Source organism: Camarhynchus parvulus, chromosome 6, assembly GCF_901933205.1.
Source record: "Camarhynchus parvulus chromosome 6, STF_HiC, whole genome shotgun sequence".
Classification (NCBI taxonomy): Eukaryota; Metazoa; Chordata; class Aves; order Passeriformes; family Thraupidae; genus Camarhynchus; species Camarhynchus parvulus.
The window spans coordinates 16,288,853-16,311,436 of record NC_044576.1 but is presented as its reverse complement, the minus strand read 5'-3'; the positions used below and the strand labels follow the sequence as shown (position 1 = coordinate 16,311,436).

The 22,584-nt window shown below is 54.4% G+C and overlaps 2 protein-coding genes across 4 annotated transcripts in view; one reads left to right on the top strand and one right to left on the bottom strand.

Annotated features, from left to right (window-relative positions):
* Window positions 1–147: 147 nt before the first annotated feature.
* Window positions 148–3,445, bottom strand: FBXL15 (F-box and leucine rich repeat protein 15). Its single transcript, XM_030951242.1, has 4 exons — window positions 3,364–3,445; window positions 2,260–2,510; window positions 1,032–1,534; window positions 148–657 (listed from the first exon to the last, which is right to left on the bottom strand). The coding sequence occupies exons 2-4, from the start codon at window positions 2,440–2,442 to the stop codon at window positions 468–470; spliced, it is 876 nt and encodes a 291-aa protein (XP_030807102.1). The 5' UTR covers window positions 2,443–2,510; window positions 3,364–3,445; the 3' UTR covers window positions 148–467.
* An 8,695-nt stretch (window positions 3,446–12,140) lies between these two features.
* The window catches only part of PSD (pleckstrin and Sec7 domain containing), a 37,585-nt gene continuing 27,141 nt past the window's right edge, over window positions 12,141–22,584 (top strand). For all 3 annotated transcript variants that reach the window (XM_030951230.1, XM_030951231.1, XM_030951229.1), the window contains exons 1-5: window positions 12,141–12,184; window positions 15,091–15,982; window positions 16,062–16,164; window positions 16,834–17,302; window positions 22,054–22,497. In XM_030951230.1, the coding sequence (XP_030807090.1) occupies window positions 15,215–15,982; window positions 16,062–16,164; window positions 16,834–17,302; window positions 22,054–22,497 (1,784 nt within the window). In that variant the 5' untranslated portion in view covers window positions 12,141–12,184; window positions 15,091–15,214. The remainder of the gene's footprint in view (window positions 12,185–15,090; window positions 15,983–16,061; window positions 16,165–16,833; window positions 17,303–22,053; window positions 22,498–22,584) is intronic.

Genomic DNA, 22,584 nt, shown 5'->3' with positions numbered 1-22,584 from the left:
TCCCAAGAGGAGGGTTGGTAGTTATTCTTTCTGCTCCAGCTGGTCTGCTTTGTTCCACAGCTCTGCTGGCATGCCCTGCACACCCACCCCAGGGGACAGTCCCCATCAAACACTCCCCTGCTTTCTGGACAGCTGCCGCTTAAAAGATTTAAAATACAACAAATAATAAGTCCTATCTATCAGCTGGCCTGACCAAGCACCTGTTCAGCACCATGGTGTTCCTGCAAATCACTCGCTCTTTCCACACCACTGCAGAGGGAGTTACTTTCCCCAGAGGCACCAATGAAGTCCACTTATGAACACTCAGTGGCTGCTACACAGCCCCAGAGGAAAGAGTGAGCCCCACTCAGGCCAGCCTCACCAATGGGACTGACCTCTCCCTCTGCACATCCCTACAGCAGCCAGTTCCGGCATCCTTCTGGAATCCCAGCATTGTGTCAGTCCCCCCCTCCCCAGCAGCAGCAGTTCTAGATCTGAAGGTTGATGAAAGGGGCGAAGCCAACCACATCCTGCAGCAGAACGAGAGCCCTCTGCAGCGGAGGCTCCACATCCAGCTCCACCCCGCGGCTCCGGAGGATGCTCAAGCTGGACTCAGCCACGTTGTGGCAATGCTTGACCTTCAGCGAGCGCAACTTGGGACAGTACTCAGCCAGGACCCTGCCAAGAAAGACAGCATAGGCAAGTTGCAAGTCAGGACTCCTAAGTGCACCACTCACACTCCTCTTTACTCCCAGCAGCCTAGCACTCATGACTGTGCCACACATGCACCATCCTTTGGGGACAGCACCATGGTGGTATGAGATAAAGTCAAGGAACATCCAGATCCCAGACCTATCCTCCATGATGTGCTGGGAAATTGGCTCTCAATAGCACACAGTGCTTCCCCTGAAGGGCCTGCTAGTGGCTTCTCTCCCAGACTAAGCTCTCACTGCTTTCAGCATGAAGAAACATGACTTTCCTCTATGGTTCTCTCCCTCTCCCCATCCCAGACATCTGCCATCCCCACCCTGGCCTCCCATGTCGCTCAATACCTGATGGAGTCATTCTTGACTCGTAGACACCCCGTGAGGTCCAAGTGCTCCAGCTCTGGGCAGCACTTGGCAGTCTCCTCAACTGCCACATCGCCCACGTTGGCATTGACAGCCAGTGACAGAGACTTGAGCCTGCCACACTTCTGCACCAGGTAGCAGATGGCCTCGTCCTTCAGCTGGCGACAGGCTGTCAGGTCCACAGCCTCCAGGGCCTTGCAGTGGTCAGCCAGGCTGCGCAGGGACAGGCTGTCCACCCACTCACAGTGAGCCAGGGAGAGCTGGCGCAGCTGGGGGCAGCTCAGCGAGATGGCCACCAGCGCATGGCGGCTGAGCTGGGTGCAGCCCTTCAGCTGGATCTGGTGCAGGTGGTGGTTCTGCCCAATGACCGGGAGCAGCTCCCGGTCCGTCAGCCACTCGGAGCAGTTCTGGAGTGCCAGCTGCTGCAGAACTTCGTTGTCCTTCAACAGGTTAACAAAGGCGGCCCGAGGGATGGCAGGTCCGATCTGTGTGGGGAACCCAGGAAGAATGAGGCATCCCCCCAGGGTTTCAGATAAGCCTGGTCCTCACCAAATACTCTCTCCCCTCCTCTCTTCTTCTGTGACAATAGTGACCAAAGCCATCCCCTGTCCTCATCCCAAGGCAAACTCTACCATCAGACTGCTCACCTCATGCCAACACTACTGCCACAAGCTAGATGATACTCTGGTTTCTCCATCCCACATTATCACTCCTGCATTTATATCTTCATGATGAGCTCCACACCTCTGCTCTCCAAATATCCCTTTGCTAGACCACCCTGTGTCCTCACAGAATAGCAGCATCTCCAGTCTCTCCCTGGCAATGGCTGCCAGGAATATCACAAACTTTTCCTAAAGACCAAGCAGAGTTATCTCCCATCAGACCCAACCTACTGCACAACTTTCATGAGGACATGCCACTCCAAAACTCCAAACTGCCAGCCAGTGCCCCATAATGGCCTGGGTGGAGCTTCCAGGCTTACTCCTCCCAGGGCCTCTTACTCAAGACACTGGCATTGCTGGGCCCTGAATCACTGCCTCTCCTTCCTAAGCCCATCTGTCCAGTTTGACACCTGCATTATTAACCCAAACTTCTGGGCAGAAACTACCCTCCTTGCCTACCCTTTCTTCTCCCCACATAGATGCTCCCCTGTTACTTCTAGAGCAGTAGGACATCTGTGTCCTCCCCCAGCCTCAGAGCCATCCAATACCTGGCTTGAGTCAAAGCAGCGCATGTTGGCCAGGTACAGCTGGATGAGAGACTGGAATGACTTGCTGACCCTCTGCAAGCTCAGGAGTTGCTGCAGTGGCAGATGACAGAGGATATGTGGAACCAAGATGTCTTCCCAGGGCAGGTCCAGGAGGCTCCCCCTGGTCGGGGTCACACTCATCATCAGACACCAGAGAGCCAGGCTACTGCAGGAGCCAGGCAAGATCAGCTCACACCTACTGCCAGGTGCCTCTAGAACAGCCAAAAAGAAAGACTCAGACTCAGCGACAATTCCCTCAATCAGCCCACAGGGAACAGCCCCTTGGCTAGCCATCAGCAGGGCACGTGCCTGCCGCCTGCATCACCACCTCCCCAGCCTGGGACGTTCACTCCTCAGGCATCCGAGTCTACCTGCCCACAGTGCCCTCCAGGACATCTTGGGTGGGGCTTTCCACCAGCTGCTGAAGGAAGCCCTGTCCCTCAGCGAAGCAGCAAGAAGCTGCTGCAGGATTACGGCAGCAGTCGCACGGTAGCTGTGCCCAGCACTCGTGTCCGAGCATCGCTCTACCTGTCAGCAATCCCCGCATCCAGTGCCGGGCCACTCAGGCACCCTGCCAGGGGGAAAGACCAGGCGCTTGCTCCTTCCCACGGGAGAAACAAGGCTCCGGGCTCTCCAGGCTCCCCGCAGACAGCCTCCCTCCGAGGAGCGGACATTCAGCGTCCCTGCGAAGATGAGGCCTGGGGCCGCGAAGGGAAGGAGCAGAGCCCGGCAGCCCAAAGCCCATCGAGCTGCGGCTGGAAGCCGCGGTTACACTCGGCCCCAGCACAGTCCGCACTTGGGGGGCCCTCACCCGAGAACCCCATTCCTGCCCCGCCGTCCCAAGGGGCCTCGCTCGGCCCCAGAGCTGCCCCCAGGCTGCCCCGCCGCCGCAGCGGGGCGGCCGCCGGGACCAGGACACCGTCCCGCTGCCCGCCGCAGTACGCCCAGCCCAGCCTTGCTTTGCTTTGCTTTGCTTTGCTTTGCTTTGCCTTGCCTTGCCTTGCCATGCCATGCCATGCCATGCCCTGCCCTGCCCTGCCCTGCCTTTCCCCAGCTCCCCGGTACCTGCGGCCCCGGCAGGGCTCTCCCGGCCGCTCCATCCGGCGCCGCACCCGCCCTGGACACCGGCGGCCGCCCGTGACGTCGCGGCGGCGGGCGGAAGTGCGCGCGCCCCACCGCCCCGCCTTCGGCCCCGCCCCCGGCCGCGCCCCGGCGGCGGAGCGCGCTCCCGGGAGCGGACTGAGGCACCGGACCGCGGCGGCGAGTGCCGGGCGGCACAGCGGGCTGCGGTGGCCACAGGTCCCACTGGTGTCGCAGCGACTCCCGCAGGCTGCTCCCAGCGGCGCGGCGCGCACACCGGCTCTGGTGGCCCAGCTCACGGGGCGCAGCCGCTCCCCCGCGCACAGCGTCTGTCCCAAGGCCTCAGTTATCCCAGATCGCCAGGGCGCACCAGATCCCCATGGCCCCGGTTCCCCGGCGCACTCCGGTGGCTGCGGCCCCGCAGGTACCCCGGCTCCCCAGAGCACACAGCCTGTCCCAGTTCCTCGGCTATCCCGTTTCCCCAGCGCACACGAGATCCCAGCGCACACCAGCCGCTTCAGTTCCCCACGGCCTCAATTCCCCGGCACACCGGTTGCTCAGCCTCGCAGCTGCCCAGGTTCCTCGGGGCACACCGGCTGCCGCCGTTCCCCACGGCCCCGGTTCCCGGCGCACACCGGCTGCCCCCATTCCCCACGGCCCCGGTTCCCGGCGCACACCGGCTGCCCCCATTCCCCACGGCCCCGGTTCCCGGCCCACACCGGCTGCCCTCGTTCCCGCTCCCAGCGCACGCCCCTGCCCCGGCGGGCTGCCGCGCATGCGCAGCGCGGCGCCGCTGTCCGTTCAGCACTACGCGGAGCCGGGACCCGCTGCTGCCGGTGAGCGACGGCCCCGCCAGACACCCCCGGCCACCTGCCCGGCTCTGCGGCTCTTCCAGCGGGCTGTGCCGCCCTTGCCCGCCCGCAGCAGCGGACGGATCCCCGGGAAAGGCCAGTCCCTGGAGCTCACAGTTCTCATAACACCCCCGACCGGCAGCCACTGGGCCCCGCTCCTCCGCCGGTACCGGGCTGTCCCCGCCCCGGGGCTGCCCGCGGCCCGCCGGTCCCAGCCCTCATCCTCGCACGCTGCCAACCGGCTCCTCGCGCTCCGCTCCTCCGCCGGTGCCCCACCTGTCTCCGCAGCCCCGGGCACAGGGCGGGGTCCCTCCCTTTGCCCGCAGCCCCCGCGGAGATGCGGCCCGGGCTCCTGCCCGCGCAGTTGCCATAACGACCCCGTAGGAACGGACGCGGCTCCTTCCTCCCCGCTGTCGGTTTGCAGCGGGCACCGGCGGGCACTCGCACACCACACCTCCGAGCCGGCACAGAGCCTGTGACTCCGTCTCTGTGTCGGGACTGAGACCTGCTGACTTGTGCAGCATCGAGCTGCTGATTACTGCGGGCATAGAAACTATAAATAAATATACCTGGCAAAAGAGCAGGGCCCACAGACAGTAAACAAATCCCAAATCCCTGCTCCCAAGTTTCCTGGAAAGCAATGATCTGTCTGTGCACCCTGCTCTGCTCATTTCCTCAAAAGCTGGTCTGTGAAAAGGTCTTCTTTCCTCTGGGGGAAACTACCCACCCTGTCTGTCCCAGGACATATTGAGGATTCCAGTGGCTCTGTGAATTAGCCAGTGCATTTCTCATTTAAAGGACAAGTGATGCAGGGTTTTAAATTTTTTGCTGTAGTTAAGAATGCCCTTGACCGTGTCCTGGGACAGCTCTTTCTCTCCCTGTGGTGATAGCACTCTGTTCTTGACTTCCTGCTGTGAAATGGAAAAGTGCCACCTGGCAGAGTCCCTTAATGTATGGAATCACTGGGCCTATGGGCAGGGGTGGTAGAAGCTAGATATGAGGCTGGTTAGGGCCACTAAGGTTTATAAGTGCCCCAAGTGCCTGAGAGCTCTTGGCCTGTGAGGAGTTTGGCTGGTTGGCTGGCTACAGCTATTGAGATGTATATGTGAGGTACTAGGAATTATGGATACTTTCCAGCTGTGAAATGTTCATAATGTTCTGATTTTTTGTCCACAGGCTGCTTGCAGATGCAGAAAGAGCATCAGAGACTGTTAGTGTATTGTAGAGGTGTGTGCTGAGACACAGCTTTACACCACGAGGATGTTCAGTGAACTCAGCAACCCAGGTCTACATCAATGGTAAGGATCCCAAACCAGTACTGGTTTTATGCTCATTTCTATCAAGTATTCCTGCATGCAGAGCAGTGGTGAAATGGCTGTACAGCACTGCAGTACAGGGCTTGGGGGGTGTTATCCACTGTAGCTGTGCAGGGAAGGGACAGCTCAAAGCAGACAAGCTTGAAGAATCAGAGCTTTGCTCTGCTCTGCTCAATCAGAATATATTCTGCCAAAGTTGGGTCTGCATTTCTCTTGAGAGGTGTTCTCTAAGTCTCCCTTTTAAGCTTCGGTTGGATGCCCATTTTTAGTTGATTTATAATACCTCAAACACATCTGCCAGAATAGCTTTCTGAGTTGGACCTGGTGGATGTCGGGCTATGACACCTGCAGTTCTTGCAGAACAGCTGGGGGAGTGTATTGCACAGGTACCTTCAGCACGCAGGGGACGCTGTTCAGCCCCCTGGCACTCCTGTTATCCCAGTGGCCACCGATGTCCTGTGGAGGAAAGCAGGGCTACTGTGTCAGGCCATGAGCTGATCCATAGTGACCGAGCTGAGCACCAGGGGGAGGAAGCAGATTAGCTCACAACAACTGCTGCTGCTGCAGCTTTCTGGTATATTCCTTGGAAACATAGGGTGCTGGCAGCTTGCAGAGCCAGGGCATGGCATGTTTAACCTCATGAACATCCCCTGAAGTTGTCGCAGACATCCTTTTCACTAAAAATCCTTTCTTAGGATTTTTCCTGCTGAAGCTGAGAAGTTTCAGCAACAAGATGTAAACAATGATTGTCTGCTGCTGTGGAATGCAACAGGTGGATCCATGATTAGTCTCGTGTGGATGTTTTGATTCATTGACCAGTCATGGCAGAGCTGGCTCGCTCTCTCAGTCCGAGCCAGCTGCCTTTGTTATCATTCTTTCTTTTCTATTCTTAGCTTAACTATCTTTTCTGAGAAAACCTTTCCTTCTGTTTCTTTTTAGTATAGTTATAATGTAATATATATATATATCATAAAATAATAAATCAAGCCTTCTGAACATGGAGTCAACGTTCTCGTCTCTTCCCCAACTCAAGAACCCTTGTGACCACTGTCACAGAAGTGAACAGAGACTTCAGCCAGCTCCACTGCTGCAAGGTGGTGCTGATGCACAGCTATACTTCTGAAGAGTCTTGAGAAGCAGTTTGGTCATCACTTAACCCTTTAGGAAGTGGAGATGAGATTTAGGAAACTGGGCCCTGAAGGAGGGAAGTTTTGTGATTAGAAAAGCTAACCTCAAGCCAGGAACCCAAGGGATTTTTTCCCAGAGATGCTCCTGATTTTTTAGTTTTACTGGGCAAGTCCCCCCCACTTATGCCTTTTGACTTTTCCCTTGCATTGAAAATTCAGTTATTTCCATGTCAGAGGTGTATTCAGAGATTGGCTGGGTTTCTGCAAGCCTGCTGGGGTTTCCAGAAGCTAGTGCTGTCCAAGGGTAGAATTTATTTTTAGGAGATCAATATGATGCCAAACCAACATTATCCCGATGTTCTAGGATCTGTCACCTTGTATGATGGCTTGGCACCTTGCTGGCTAAACACCTTTAGCCTTGCAAAGACTTTGGGGCCATTTTCTTTACAGTTTTCTACTAGTCTCAAGTGGGAGAAGAAACTTGTCAAGATCTTGTCAAGGACATCAGTAGCTCTGCAGTATTCACTCCTCTTAGATGTGAGAGCTAGGTGAATGCAGTACCACAGAAGTTCAGTAAAGCCTCTCAAGACTGTTTTTTCTTGGACTCTCACCAGGTTCTTTCAAAGGATCTGGCTCCATCTTTTCTCTGGCTGCAGGATAAGTCTGACAGGCCCCATTACTCTCAGGGTTGGAGTGGACCACAGCTGGAATTCTTGGTTGCATGGGAGAAGGTATTGAGCTCATAGGGTAAGCTCTGCTGTCAGTCAGTGCTGAGATAGCACAGTGTAACTAGACGCCATTTCTAAGCTGGTAAAACAAGAACACATGGTGACTTCTGTTCAACTCTTCCCTGTACATGCCACCTTCCTACTTCTTATTCAGAAAATAATTTGACTATACAGTCAGGACTAAAAAAAAATAAATAAAAAGAAGTAAAGCAAGACCAAGTTCTACAAGTCGAGGTTGAAAGAGGATTATGCATGGGAAGCTCCCAGCTAAACAGAAATACAAGGCTGTTCTGCAGCATCCCACTCATCAATCCCCTGCATTCAATCTTTCAGTGTGTCCTTTGCATTTGTCTCCACACATTTCCATGACAGCCATTTTGCTCAGTTTTCTGGCTATATTTGTAATTACTCCTCTATAGCTGACCTTCAAGGCCTTTTACACAATCCTGGATGTGACTGTGTTCTTCCTGTTCTGGGTCAGACTGTGTGCCTTGGGCTTACTCTCTCTTTTCTGCATTAAATACTCTATATTCATTGCTCTCATTTCCCTTTACACCCTTCCATCTTTCCCCACGTGAATCTTGAGTCTGAAGGTATGGGGAAGGGATCACATCTCATTGCTGCATACATTAGCTGGAGAGCAGTCTCCAGATCTGTGCTGCAGCACAAGTCTGTCCTGGGAGGCTACACCAGAGTACGGGTGATTTGGGTTGTTTCAGACTAAATTTGTCTCTTTGGTGCAGTGACTCACCATGGTGAGGCAGGTCTGGTGAATGACCTGCTGGCACCCAGGAAGCTCTGTCTTCACTGGAGAGCTCACCCTGCCACTCAGAAATCACTTGCTTTCCTTCAAGACCATCTTTGCCTGAGCATCTTTTTACCAAGAGATACTCCCACACAATTGTTCCCCTAACTGCTGTGTAGGGAGATTATTTATGGCTCAAGCTGTGCTGAGGCCCCACCTCCCACGTCCCCAGGACAGGTTTTATCATGCTGTCATTTCTGCCTTCATCTTGACAGAGCAGTGCTGGTGCAGGAGGAAGCCTGCTCCCTGTGCGGGTGCTGCCTGAGGCTGGGACAGAGTCTGAGAGGATTTCTAGGTGTGCCTAGGGCATTACAGAAATATTTTGTTACAGCTCATTCTGAGGTCCAGCAAACAGTATTTGCTACCACCTCTCTACAACTCCACTCTTCCAAGCCCCTGTTCCTCTTTTAAGAGGGAGCAGCACCAAGGCAGGAGCTGGGACACTGGGTAGGGCACTGGCAGATGGGCAGGCAGCAGCCATCCCTCATGTAGAGTCTGCATGGGCTCTTCTCTCTGGTAAGACATTTTGCAGTCTGTATCCTCTTCTAGAATGTCTTTTGCCCTGAAAAATCCCGCCACGGTCCCACAAGAGTGTCCCATGCAGGGGAGCTGCAAAGAGGCACAGGACAGTAGAGGTTTGCTCTCCCCTGTTCCAGGTCTGGGTGGGAGGGGCTTCAGAAAGCATCTCCAGCACTGTCTTTTTGTCCTGAGTAAGCCGCAGAACAGCATTTGTACAGGACTATCCAAGGGAGGGTTTTCACCATTGATCTTTAACCACAAGTCTAATGCAATACAGATAAGTGCATCAACCCATTAAAGACTTGGCTTGTGCTGCAATGGCTTTTGTAATATATGATTAGGATGTGGTTGGGTGTTGGCACTGGAGGTAGAAGGCATTAATTAGAGACATGTAGTTATGGCTAGGCCCTGAGGGAACACATGCAACCTAATTGGTTGCCCTGGAGCCCTCAATGTGGAGGTGAGGGGAGTTCAGCTTCCCTTGCTTTCACTGGGACTCATCACCTGTGTGGCTGGAGTTGCTATTTCCACAATGCTTCCAGTCAGCTGGGTTGAGAAGAGCCCATCTGCTGATGGAGTGACTGTCCCCCCTTGCAGGCCTACACTGTGCCCTGAGGCTACAGTACAGCCCCACTGATTTTGGCAGCCGTGAGGCAGAATATGCCCTTGCACCCTTTGCAATGCCTTTAGCACAAAGCACACCAGAGAGGAAATGGCTCTGACAGCCCCCCTAGGCTCAGAGAAGCAGCCCTGGGGTGCAGCTGCAGCATCTTTCTAGAGACTGATCCAGGTGCCTTAGGGCAAGCTGAGCATGAGCATCTCCTGGAGCCAGCTGGGGGAAAGAGCTCTTGTCTAACCCCTCTTTACCCAAATTTCATCTAGATCTGTATAGTTGTTTGGACATTATGACATGTCAGGTTGATCTCTTCCAAGCTGGAAATTCATCGTTGTGCTGTCCTGACAATACCCAGACCCTTCTGCCTGTGGGAGGGAAAACTGTATTGCAGACTTATGAAGATGACCAAAGACCAGTGCTGGCAATACTTAGAAAACCCCTGGAAGCTCCCTTTTGCAGGACCTGGGAGGCTGAAAGGGATGACATGGAGCTGAGTGGACTCTAATACAGGAAGGACATAGTACCTGCAGGCAAGGACTGGAGGTCCTGGAGTACCCAATTGATAGTAAAGAGGGTTCCCAGCGCACTGCACTCCCATCTCTCTAGCTAAGAGGGTTCCCAGCGCACTGCACTCCCATCTCTCTAGCTAAGAGGGTTCCCAGCGCACCGCACTCCCATCTCTCTAGCTAAGCCCACTGGATCGGAGCTGGGAGCTGAAGTGTGGGGAACGTCTTGTCCCCTTCTGTCATCTGCCAGAGGGGTTTTCCACTCCCTCCTGTCCTGCATCAGCTGGGGAGGGATTCACAGCAGGAGGGATCAGGAGAGCCAGGGCTAAATCCTGAAAAATCCTGATTCAAGTGAGGCTTATATCAGTGCTGGCCAGACCCATATATGTGGACACCTCTCTCATGAGTTTTGGGTCTGTGGGAAGGTGAGTGGGAGATGGAGAAGGACACTGTGGGGAGAGCAACAGCTACTGCTATGGCAAGGAAAACATATGTTCTGGACAGAAATGTGTTTTCTGTGAATGATCCGGATCTCCAGTCAGAGTGTCCGGAAAAGAGCTCTCTTACTTTCTGCAGCTCTCAGCAGGGCTGCCTGCAGGTGCTAGGAAGGCACAGACATGCTTGGTCCTGGTATGGACACACTGGGGAAGCTCTGAGCTCTTCCACTTGGTTAAATTTGTTACTCTGGCTATGGCTTAGAGAAAAGCCTTCCCCCTCCCCGCCCTTCTGCCATCAAGAAGCTGCTGAAGGAATCAGGTCGTTGATCCTTCAGCAGTGAGGCCCCTAATTAGCCCAGCTTCTTGGAGTCTGCCAGAAAAGCCGGCTGTGTCTAAGGCAGCTGAGTCCCACAGTCCTCAGCGTAGGGGAGAGAGGCCCCTCACAGGCAGGAGCCTGGAGAAGGAAGGAGAAAATGGCAGCACTTTGATGCATTAAATATGAGGAAAGCCTACTCTGCCTGATGCTTTTTCTCCATGCCTGGGAGGGCAGAAGGAGACACACTTTCTGGGTGACTGTGGGGGCAGGTGAGCTTGGAATTGGACTTGCTGCGGCCTGGAAAGCAGCAAGGAGAGGCAGCTCATCCAAATTCTCTTGTAGATACGATGTGCACATGAAGCCCCAGCTCCCCTGGGCTTCTTGACTCACATACATTTAATTATGATTGCTGGGCTGGGTAATAAAGTGCTGTTTAATAGCAAATCGATCTGGCAACCTCTGAGGGCACAAAGTGCTGGCTGCCAGTCCAAGTGGCTGCCACACTCAGACCCAGTGCACTGGCAGTATAGAGTCCTGAAGCCCTGCCACAGACCCCTCACCTTGGTACTCAGCTGTCCCATATGACCTCTGCTCTCACGTGCCGCTGGCGCCAGTGGAGTCCCCACGCCAAGGCAGGTGACAAAGGATAGGTGATGTTTCCCCTTTGTATCTAGAAGTGGTTTCCTGAGATTCGTGTGCCATTTACCATCCTTGGGGTGCCTAGTGACACTGTGATATCAAGTTCCTGGTGGCCTGAGACACCTTGGCACCCCTGGCTGTAGTGTGCTTCAGGTGATGACCTTTGGAGAGATAAGTCCCTGTGCTCTAGGGCAAGGACTTCCTGATGTTGGTTGGTAGCCTGGACCACATAGCAGCTTTTGTCTTCTCATCCTCGTGGTTCTTAAGCTATGGTGGGACACAGGGAGCCTGTGCCCTTCGGCGTAGGGCACAAGGCACAGGCCGTGCCTGCTCACTCATGCCACGTACCAGTGGCAGGCCGTTCATATTGATGTGCACGCTGCTGAACGGAAAAATGGACACCAGGACACGGGGACGTGAGTGGTGTGGCATTGGAGCAGGCACACCGGCATCCGGGGTCGCGCTGCCCGTGCATGATACCCGGTTGCACTGGCACGGGGGGGTGTGCACAGCGGAACCTGAGCATGTGGAGGATGCTACACGGGTGGGGGACCCGCCAGCATGCCCGCACACGGGGACAGGCACCCCGGTGTGAATCCGGCCGCTCCTCGTGTGCGGTGCCGCCGAGTGGGGCGGGGCTTGGCGCCCGGCGGGGGTTTCCCATTGGCTGCCGTGGCTGTCAGCGGGGCGGAGTGACATGCCCGGGCCGGGATTAGCGCGGCAGGGAGCGGCGGGTTGCGGCCGGTGGCACCGTGCGGCACCGTATCGTACCGAACTGTACTGTACTGTATCGTACTGTACCGCGGTGCGCCCGACGGGCCGGGCCAGGCCGCGCCGAGCCGAACCGAGCCGAGCCGAGCCGAGCCGAGCCGCGCCGAGCCGCACCGTGCCGGCAGCAGCGCGGAGGAGCGGCGCGGAGGATGCGGTGGCGGCGGCGGCACTGCCGGTAAGACGCGGGGAGCGGAGCGGGGCGGGGCGGGGCGCGGCGGGGACCGGAGGCCGAAACGGGGCGTCTGGGGAGCGGGGAAAGTTGCAGCAGTTGTTGCAGAGACCGGGGCGTCTCTGCGCCCTCCCGGCGGCGGTGACCGGCGGGCGGCGGCACGGGGCTGCGGTGGCACCCGGCGGGGCCGAGACCCGCTCCGGCCCCCGTGTGCCGGTGCGGCGGGAAGGGCGCGGGGCCGGTGCCCAGGCATGGGGAGATCGCGGCGGGCAGCTCCGCCAGCCCCCCTGGCCGGGGGTGCTCCCTCTTCATCCGGATGGATGTCACATCCACTCAGGGCTGATCCCGCCAAACGGGAGGTGCCGGGCGAGGGAAGCCGGGCAGGGGGGGCCGGGGGGTGAAGAGCATATTCAGCCTCAACTCCAAGGTGGGGACACGTCCCCTGCCTGGACAACACAGCTGAAAGAGGTCACCTGTTTGCACCACAGCCTCAGGGCCTCCAGACATCCCGTTTCGGTCACCACTTCATCCCCTCACACTGCTCTATGTCCCTCCGGAGGGCAGACTCATCTCCCAGGGGCCCCAGACCCCTTAGGTAGCCCGGCAGCCACAGCCTGGTTTCCCCCATTCCCTGCCATGGGTTCCATGTCCAGCTCACAAATACGGCCCATCGTGTGAATTTAACCCCCAGCCCTAAGGCGCCTCTTGCCTCTCTCCCATCGCTGTGCCGTTCTTCTCCCAATCTCTCCCCATCCTCCCCCAGTTCCTAAGCCTTGTCCCCGCACTCCCGCGGCGTGGGTGTGTTCTTCCCCCGCAGCGTAAGCCGTGCCTGCTGCCTGCTGCTTTCGCTCCACATCGCCCCATTCCGCCAGGCAAGCGCTTGCATGGGGAGCAGCCGGCCCCTGTTGCACGGGTTACGGCTCAAAGCAATGGCCAGGAAGCATCCCTGGACATTCTTTTGGCCCTTAAGAAGGGACAACCAGGAGGAACAAGTTTCTTGTGAGATGTTTTCTTGAACCAATTTAATCCCCCAATGATGTGCAGCCCCTGGCTATCACAGTGCAGCTCCTGAGTTTTTCTCTTTGAATGTGTGCCCAGGGTTGCCCAGGCAGACACCCTGTGAGATTTTCTTTGCAGAACTTCTCCTGCCTTTAGGCAGCAGGACCAGCAATGCTTTCTCCAGCTCACCAGTGTTTTACAGCTCAACCCATTCATCACAGTGATTTAAGGAGCATCCTTTTGATTCACAATTGAAATCAGCAAGCATGAAGTTGTAGCTCATTCATTCCATCATTGGTTTTTCATCTCAGTTACATTTGTGCATTTTACCTTTCATTATTAAAAAGAGCTCATTCCACTGCAAGGTGTAGCCATGCAGCTTTGGTGGGTCAAAGGCAGGCATGGCCTTTACTCTAGATTTGATAATTCTGTTTTGATAACCAGGAGGACATTCTGCTTATCCCTTTTATTTTAGTAATAACTCACATGTTTTGAGATAGGCTGGTTTTTGTAGATTTGTTATGTTACAGAGAAAACAAACTATTCCTAGAGATAAGTTTTTTCCTTGGCATATGTCTTAGTCTGCATTGAGATAAAAAGTAGTATTTCATTTGCAATATATAAACCCCGCATCTTTATTATTTAGCAGTTAACCTCAGCAACCTTGAATGTGAACACAACCGTAAGAGGAGAAAAATATTGTAAAAATAGTACATAATAAATTAATCAGGAGAATAAAATTTTCAGTGAGCGAATTAGAGATTGCTGTTGCTCAGCAGGACAGATTTTTTCATCCGTGTGATAGTGTAGATAAATGGGTGCCTACCCCACAGGTGTGGTTTGGGTTATTTCATTAATAGTTTTGTCTTTGCATCTCTGGAGCCTAAACACTTGAAAATTCAGCCCCACATCCTTTAGGAATTTAATCCTGTCTGGTTTGATCTCAGAAACAGGGAGAAGAAAATCATGCTTTCTTGTTTGCAGCTGGCATATGGTTTCTCACTTTCAAATGATGAAAGTGAGGGACTCAGTATCTTGGCATCTGTCAGAAGGCACAAGCAGCCAAGGCAGAATCTTCTCTGCACATTAGGAATTCGAAGAAACTCAAGGAAGAATAAGTACAAGTTTTAGCTCCACCTGGAGAAAGAAAAATGTCAGCAGTCCTGCCAGGGGGGTTGATGGGGGCTCCGGGTCCTGCCTTTCCCTGCAGCCACCCTCATGTCTGGGTATATAGTCTCTGGACAGAGACAGGCAGGCGACTGAGCTGTGTGCAGGGCAGGCTTGCTGTGTTCCCCCAGGCTGGGATTGTCTGTTACCACTGCTTTTTGAATCTACTGGTGTTGGCAGCTCTGTCTGCGCCATCAGTAGTGGCTGTGACATGTGTTGGTGTGACACAGTTTAAACCCAGGCTGACCTCCAAAGACAGAGGCTACTTGCCCTTGCTGCTCATATTATACTCTTTGAGTAAGTATAATTGGAGGATGTCTCAGCAATGCAGAAGATACTTTTTTCCCCCTTACTTTAGTAGGCTGTAGGCTGTGAGTAGTAAATATATTCAGCCTAAAGCAGAATGAATGAAATCCATTTTATAGTGCATTCTCTTGCAGTGTCTGGGGTGCAGGACTGTGGGGAAAGTGCCTGAGCATCCTGGCACCCTGGGGAGAAAGCAAACACTCTGGGTGCCTGGTGGCCAAGCAAAGGGCTGCCAGCATCCCTGCAGAGGTGCTGGTGTGATACCCTTGATGAACCTTGCCTGCTTCTTGCAGGAGGAGGGGATTTACTGGGGGCTGTCTCACCTGGAGCATATCTTTCTTCTGCCATGAGGACAGGGCACCTTTGGCCTGTCCTCCCCATGGCCCCAGACTCTTTTCCATTCCTTCCCTTCCCTAACCAGCTTCTTGCCCTTTTTTCAGAGCTGCCTGAGGATGCATCACCTCTTGTCTCAGACATCTCAGGGGTGCTGGGGACCTGCCTTGCTGTGCCTGTGCCACCCTGCTGGGCTCCGGACTTGACACCTCTGTGCCCTCTTCTGGCAGGATGGCCCAAGCAGGGGCACCTGTCCGCTTCCACCCCGAGGAGAGCTGCACTGCCTCTCCCCCGCCCTTTGCCCACAGGGTGAGCCGGAGGCCCTGGCTGGCGGGGGGAAGCCCCGAGGCTGGGCGGTGCAGCCCCCCGCCCTGCCTCAGCCCCAACCTCAACGCCGGCCGCCTCCACCTGCTGCGCAAGGGCCTGGCGGCCGATGCCCGCCGCTGCCCGCTTGGCCTCTACAACAGCACCGGCTCCTTGGCCCGCAGGCCGGCTGAGGCGGCGCCCTTTGGCAGTGGGAGCTGCCCAGGCACGGGCCGACTGACTGCCCCCTGCACCCCGCGGTGGGGCCGGCCCAGCCCCGCTGCCGCCTCTCTGGGCAGCCGCAGTCCGCCAGCCCCAGAGGGACACAGCTCTGTGGTCACCTTCCGCTTCATTGAGAAGGCCAGTGTGCGGACAGTGGGCTGCCCGACAGCCCCCCATCTCCGCTGGGAGAATGGCCCCTACAACCTCAGCCGCAGCCTGGAGCTCGGTGGGGACGTGGGATCCCTCCAGCCCCAGCCCCTGCCTCAGGAGCGGCTCCTGCAGACGCTGAAGCTGGAGGCCTCCACGTCTGATCCGCTTCTGGCCGGGGGCAGGACTCCAGGGGGGACACGTCCCTGTGGGAAGGAGTTCTGTGCCCTTGACACCAGCTGCCTCTGCCGATCCCTGACCAATGGGCTGCCAGAGGAGTTCCCCACCTTCGCCAGGAGTCCCCTGAAGCCAGAGCCCCGACATCAGGTAGGTACCAGGGTCTCCCACACTGGGCATGGCTCTGCCCTAGGGATGCATTGTCCACTCACTGCTCTCCTCTCTGCAGGGCAGCGCCGGCCTGTATCCCCGGCAGAGCTCTGCCCATGCCCAGCGCATTGCCAAGGCCAAGTGGGAATTCTTCTACGGCTCCTCAGATACCCCAAAGACAGGTAAGAAGTTGCAGGTGGATGCCATCAAGTGGGCCCACCCCTCCTTTTCAGTCTGTATTGTTGGCAGGACACGCACTGGGGCTGCCCATTCCTTGGATCTTCTCAGTGCCCAACAAAGAGCTGAGATTTCCCCCAAGACTGGCCAGCCTATGTCCTCCCGGGATCTCCCATCCTGGGAGATGATGTGTGTACCAACCTCCCTGCAAAGTCCCCTGTGGCCATGCAAAAGAGGTGACAAAGAGCCCCTGGCTGCCTCTGCAGAAGAGCTTTTGGGTTTAGATGGGATCTCAGGGCTGGCTGGAGATGCACTAGCACTGACAGCCTGTCTCTGCCTCTCGCACTCTTTCTCCTTCTGCCACCTCTTCACTGTTTCCCTGTGTCCCTCAGCACTCTAGAGCCACTGCTCCTGGAGGTGTTCAAGAAACAACTGGAATGGCACTTAGTGCTATGGTTTTGTTGACATGGTGGTGTTTGGTCAAAGGTTGGATTTGATGATCTTGGAGGTCTTTTCCAAGCTTAATGATTCCATGACATGTGACCACACTCTGGGTGTACGTGCGGTTGTGTGTGTGTGCGTGTGTGTGTGTGTGTGTGAGATGCTGCAGGAGTTGCTCCTCAGCTCCCCATTGCAGCTCCCCGTAGCTCTGAATGCTTGGGCCTTCCTTGCAGGCTCCTCTGCCCCCGACTCCGCTCCCCTGGCTGAGCTCCCCCGGAAGTCTGTCTCCCCACTGCCAGCCAAGCCGCCAGAGCTGGTACCTGAGCACAGCCTGAGCCATGTGGAGGTGGAGATAGAAGTGTCTCCTTTGAGCAGCCAGAAGCCTGGCTCCTGTGAAACTGGGATTATAAGGAGGACAGTGAAGTACTCTGAAACAGACCTGGACACTGTGCCACTGAGGTGCTATCGTGAAACCAACATCGATGATATCCTGGCCGAGAAGGAGGAGGTGGATTCAGCAATTGAGAGCCAGAAGGACAGTGAGAGCAACCCAAGTTTTGTGGGCACGCCAGGCAGGAGGAACAGCACACCAGAGGAGCCACCTGCTCCAGGTACTGGCTGCTCCAAGGATGGGCTGCAAGACAGGGACGTGGACGAGGACGATGAGGTCTTTGAGGCAATGAGGAAGGAAAACAAGGAAAGGTGAGGCTCTGTGTGCAAAGGCAAAAAGCTCCTGTCACCCTTGTTATTGTACCCTGCATGGCAAAACAAGCTCTGCTGAAGTGTTTGAGCCAAAATCCCAGTAGCAACATGCAAGCTGTGTGTGAGAGTGGGATGGGGACCTGGATCACACCCCAGGAATTGGTGCTGGGGGCAGCACTGGGAAGGGGTCCTCACTGCCCTGTGGAAGAGTATGCCAGCACAGGGATCCAGCTCTAGGCACTGTGCCACGGGCCTCACTCACCCGGGGTGAGCCCTGCAGCTCAGGGTGCCCACCTGAGCCGAGGCTTTTCAGCATGAGTCCTGCCAGATCAATTACATCCTGCCATGGTGCTGCCAGGTGTTGGGGTGACAGTGTCAGGACACCAGAGTACAGGTCATGTCCTGGACCTACTCTGGGTTGCCAGGTGCTGCTGGGCTGTCCTTCTCCCCACAGATGACTGTGCTTCAGCAGTGGGAGCAGCTCCATTTGCTCAGCCTCATTAAGTATTTGCCATTTTTGGGAAAGTGCAGGGGATACGTTAGCATCAAAGAGCATTTTGTTGCCTCTGTGTCATTTTTTACATGTGTGGCACAACACCCTGTGCTGGGAGGCTGATGGAGTGGGTGACATGAAGATTATCATTCAGTTGCCTACCCATGGGCAGCAAGCATGCTCCCAGCTGCTGTCTGCCCCGTGCCAGACACTGGCCTTTGGCACATATGGGAGATGGCATTTTGGCTTGGTGACATGAAACTCTGCCCATGGAGTTTCTGCTGGAGTGGTAGTTTGACCATGAGAAGTGATGAGCATCATCAGGTCCAGAGCAGTGTGAGACAGGCACCCGAAGGGGAAAGGCCCTGTGCAGGAATGTTCTGACATGTGCATTGTCAAGTGAGTCAATTGAGTGAGATGAGGAGGTTCAGCATCATCAGCAAATGCTCCATAGGAGTAGGGACAGGTCTCATCTGGGAAGCACAAAACTAGGGTGATGCCTGGAATGCCACGTGGCAGCATGAGCTCACCTAGCTGTGCAGAAGGTAGGTGGGGAGCATTTAGGTGGAAGGAAAGGGAAAGGGAGGTTTTGATGTCAGCAGAAGTCAAAAATAATGAAATACATACATTAATAACACATTAATACAGAAGTGCGCCTGCACTGGGAAGGAAAAGAATGAAAGTGCTGAGCTAACAAGGAGGGAAGGTGTGTATCTCAAGGGTAGCTGAACTCTGTCAGTTTGTCCAGCCCTTGCATCTCTGTTGGAGGGGACAAATACATGCCAGCGACCCTGTCCTCAAAAATTTGGGTTCTAGAGAAAAGCTGAAAATAAGCCATTTGTAATGTGGGTTGTTTTTTTCCAAATGGCTGTTTGAGTGAGTTGTAAAGTTATTGCAAGTTCTTCAACTTGCTGTAACAGATTTCTTGCGGCATTATTTTGTTTCCAAATATCTTTGAGGCCACTGTGAGTTCTATGAGCTGTAAGCCTAGATCAGTTTTTTTGTCCTCTGAGACACCCTACTGTAGCTCCCCAAGCAGTGCTGAAAGCTTGGATGTGTCCTTAAACAACCACTGTTGCTCCTAAAAGTTAGTGCTGCCAGTATAATTACCAATGTGTGTATGGGGGTGTCATGTTCCTTTGGCACATCTTCTTTGTAGACCAGTTGTTTTTTCCCCCTGCAGTCCCCTGAATATTCCCCTGGTAAGTGCAGACCCTGTAGACAGTGTCTTAAAAATCACGAGGCTCAAATTGCAAGCTTGTTCAGTGCCTGCATCACAGCCCTGGGTTTTTGCTTACACACTGTTTTGAGCTCTGCAGCTGCAGTCCTTGTCCCTGTTTACCAATCACCAGTATTGATGTTTTCTTCTTCAAGCTTTCTGCTTTGCCTGCTCACAGGAGGGGTGAAGTTGGGGGGGATGAAGAAGCCACCCTGGCTTCCTGGACCTGGCACAATTCTGCTGCTGCAGGAGCTGCTGAACCCCGCGCCTGTCCTGGTTGTTGGGAAGGACCAGCCCTACAAAACCACTGAAGTGCTTTTTGATGCTGATTTTCAGCTTTTAGACATGGACATCCCTTTGAAAATCTAGCTTTAAGAGTTTGGTACTACCTTTGGCTTGGTACTACCTTCTTGTGCTTTATGTTCTAGCCAAAGTTCAGAATCTTCTTTTGTGATTTAACCTCCCAAAATAAGAGAGCAGGCTAACAGCAAAAAAAAAAAAAAAAATTACCCCCAAATCAAACAAGACATGAAAAGCAATGGAAGAAATGTTGTCTTCTTCCAGCAAATCTGCTTCCTGAATATATTCAGTTATGTCTACTGACTCTAATGACTAGTCTAAGCCTTTACTGTCTTTGTTCCTATTAGTCCAAGAGAGCTGAGACCTGTCAGTGAGAGCAGGCTCAATTCCCTTCCTCCCTAAGCATCAGCAGACATGCTGGCTAAGCTATAGGAAGAGCCTGCTTTGGCCCTCAGCATGGGTGCCTTGGGCTGATAAGAGAGAATAGGCTTTGCTAGGGAATGCTCTGCTCCCCCGAGAGCACAGAGGGCTGATGGGAGGCAGTGATGCCTTTTGTCCCTGCAAGCCTTGCCTAGAAAAGCCCTTAGATATGCTGCTTGGGAAGCCTTTCCCGAGCCTTTGTGCTTGCTGCTTGATGGCAAGGAAATAGCCATAGGGCAAGCCTTGCTGGGGATTAGAAAAATGGTTATGGTCTCAATTTCATCATATGCTTAAGTGTGTGCTTAACCTGCATCAAGCCTCCAATGTGTTGTCCAAGAGCCCAAAGTGGCCACAGAGGCACAGCTAAGGTGATGCTCCTGGATGGAGCACTGGGCTCAGGCTGCAGAGGGGATGCTCAGGGTGATGCTCCTGGATGGAGCACCGGGCTCAGGCTGCAGATGGGATGCTCAGGGTGATGCTGGCAGGAGCCTGTCAATGAGCAGGGGAGGTGCCTGCAGCTCTTGTGGGTGAGCAGGGGACAGCATGATGGCGTGAGGTGGCAGGGGAGTGTGAACAGTCAGGGGAGACTGCAGTGCCTGTGGTCAGTACCTGTGCCTAAGCATGGGACAGAGTGAGGACACTGAGCCCTAGGAGCAGGCTGCTGCCACGCTGGAGGAGTAGTGCAAAGGAGCTTGGAGGGACTGCAAGGAGCTGCTGTGGCTTGGTGGCAATATGCTTGATCACAAAAATGAGCCCAACTACCTCTCCTGGAAACAAGATACCTTCCAATCTGCTGGTATTGTCCTCCCTGGCACAGTTTTCACCCTCCTCATGCTGTTCAACAGCATTAGCTTGGTTTAGTCGCATGGGGATGGGCAGGAAGGATGGAGAATGCACATTTGCATCTGTAAAGCACATCTGCAGATGTTAAAGAGGTCTCTTCTGCCTTGTCCTCACCAAAAGCCACTTCAGAAGTGGCTGCTCCTGGGGCTCCTACAGGAATTAGAAGCGTCACATGGTGCTGCACAGCCAGGAAAACACTGGTGGATGGGTGAGATCAGCCTGCACCCTGCCTTTCTTACCTGTGTCTGGCTTCACTGCACTCCCCTTGAAACCAGCTGGCACTCTGGGGGAGTCAAGCTGCCAGCTCTTGGTCTACTGAAGTAATTGGGGTGAGATTTTTGAGTGGCATGTGAAGGCTAATGAATGGAAATAATTTGGTGTGTGTTACAGCAACGCATCTTCTGATCCCTCTGTAGGAAGCTGTTTTTTCATAACAAATGTTATGACAGGCTGGAGCAGTTCCTCTCCTTTAATCAGAGGAGAGAGTGGCATAAGAAGTGCTTTTCTGCTGCTTTAATAAAATGATAGCAGCTTATGAGTAAAGTAGGCTTTTAGGGCTGTGTTTGTGCTTGTACTGCTGAAGCACTGATGTTCCCTGGGTTGGAAACATCCATGTTGTCATGGGCTTAGGCAGGTGGGCAGGCTGTACTTCACCTCATTTACAGGGCAGAACACTCAGGGCTCCAGGGTTTAGAAAATTCTGTGTTGGGCTGGACTTAGACCAGCACTGGAGACAGGCTGGACCTTTCTGTGGGGCTGTTCCCTGACAAGATGACAAGCTAGGGACCAATCATGGCCTCCAGGGCATGGGTGAGCTCAGATCCCCAAGCCCAGAGATGGGTATGAAGCTCCCTGTGTGCTGCCTGGGGAAACCTGGAGCTCAGTACTGCTGTGTGCTCAGTCACACACGGCTCCTGGGACTCAACATCACCTTGTGGATCAGCCAGCAGACCTTGCAGGTGAGTGTTGGTCATGCTCTGAGCACAGTACTTGGTGACCACAGTGCAGTGTTCATGGAGGAAGGTGTCATGCTGTCCTGAGCAGCTTCAGGAGGAGCCTTCTTGGTGATAGAAGGTTCATGAAAGCTCATGAAAAATTCTGCCACTTCCAGTTTTGGTTGGAAATGGAGCTGAACCACATCCCGCTTCTAGTACTTGAGCCCTTTATTGGATCTTAGCTCAAGTCAAGTGATTGGGAGCAGTAGCCATCTCATAAGCTTCTTATGAGGATGAGCCACTAAAGGAACAAAAGTCTGTGGTGCATTAAAGGAGAAGCATATGTCTGGAGGGAGGCCAGCCCAGTCCTGCTTCCCATGGTGTCTTGGGCAGGTGAGGCATTTCCTTGGTGGTCTACAGATGTTCAGAAGAGATTTCTACTCTTCTCAGTTTCCTCCTGAAGCAGTATGTGGGCTTCTGTTTTGGGGTTTTGATCCCTTGCTCTTCAATGATCAATTCTTCTCACTTTCTTTCCCTCTAGGATCATGGACCGAGACACACAGGGTATGCTCAAGTCTCCGGTGCCCTTCCTTCTAGGGCACAGCCTCTCCAAGGATGGCATGGACTCTTTCAGCAAACATTTTGAGACCATTATGGAGTCCCATCGAGCCAAAGGCACATCTTACACCAGCCTGGACTCCATTGACATCCTTTCTTCTCCAGCCCGTACCCATGGGACCTTTTTCACTTTTGACCTCCCAACCCTCACCCCAGAAATACAGGGAAAAATCCGAGACAGCGCCAAGGTGATCGAGGAGAGCTTTGCTCCTCTGGCTCACTTAGAGCCAGACTCTGGGACTAGTTCAGCCACAGATGCCCCCTGGACAGAGAGGGAGGAGGAACGGGGCAGACGAAGAAAGGGCACTCGGCACAGCCCTTGCCACTCAGAGGACAGCTTTGGCACTCCCTTGGCTTCCAACATGAGGTGAGTGACCAAAGTTTCTTGCTGTCCAGCTGGGCCACTAAGGCTTGATGTGGAATCTGGTGCTGTGAGGTCTGGTTTGCAGCCAGA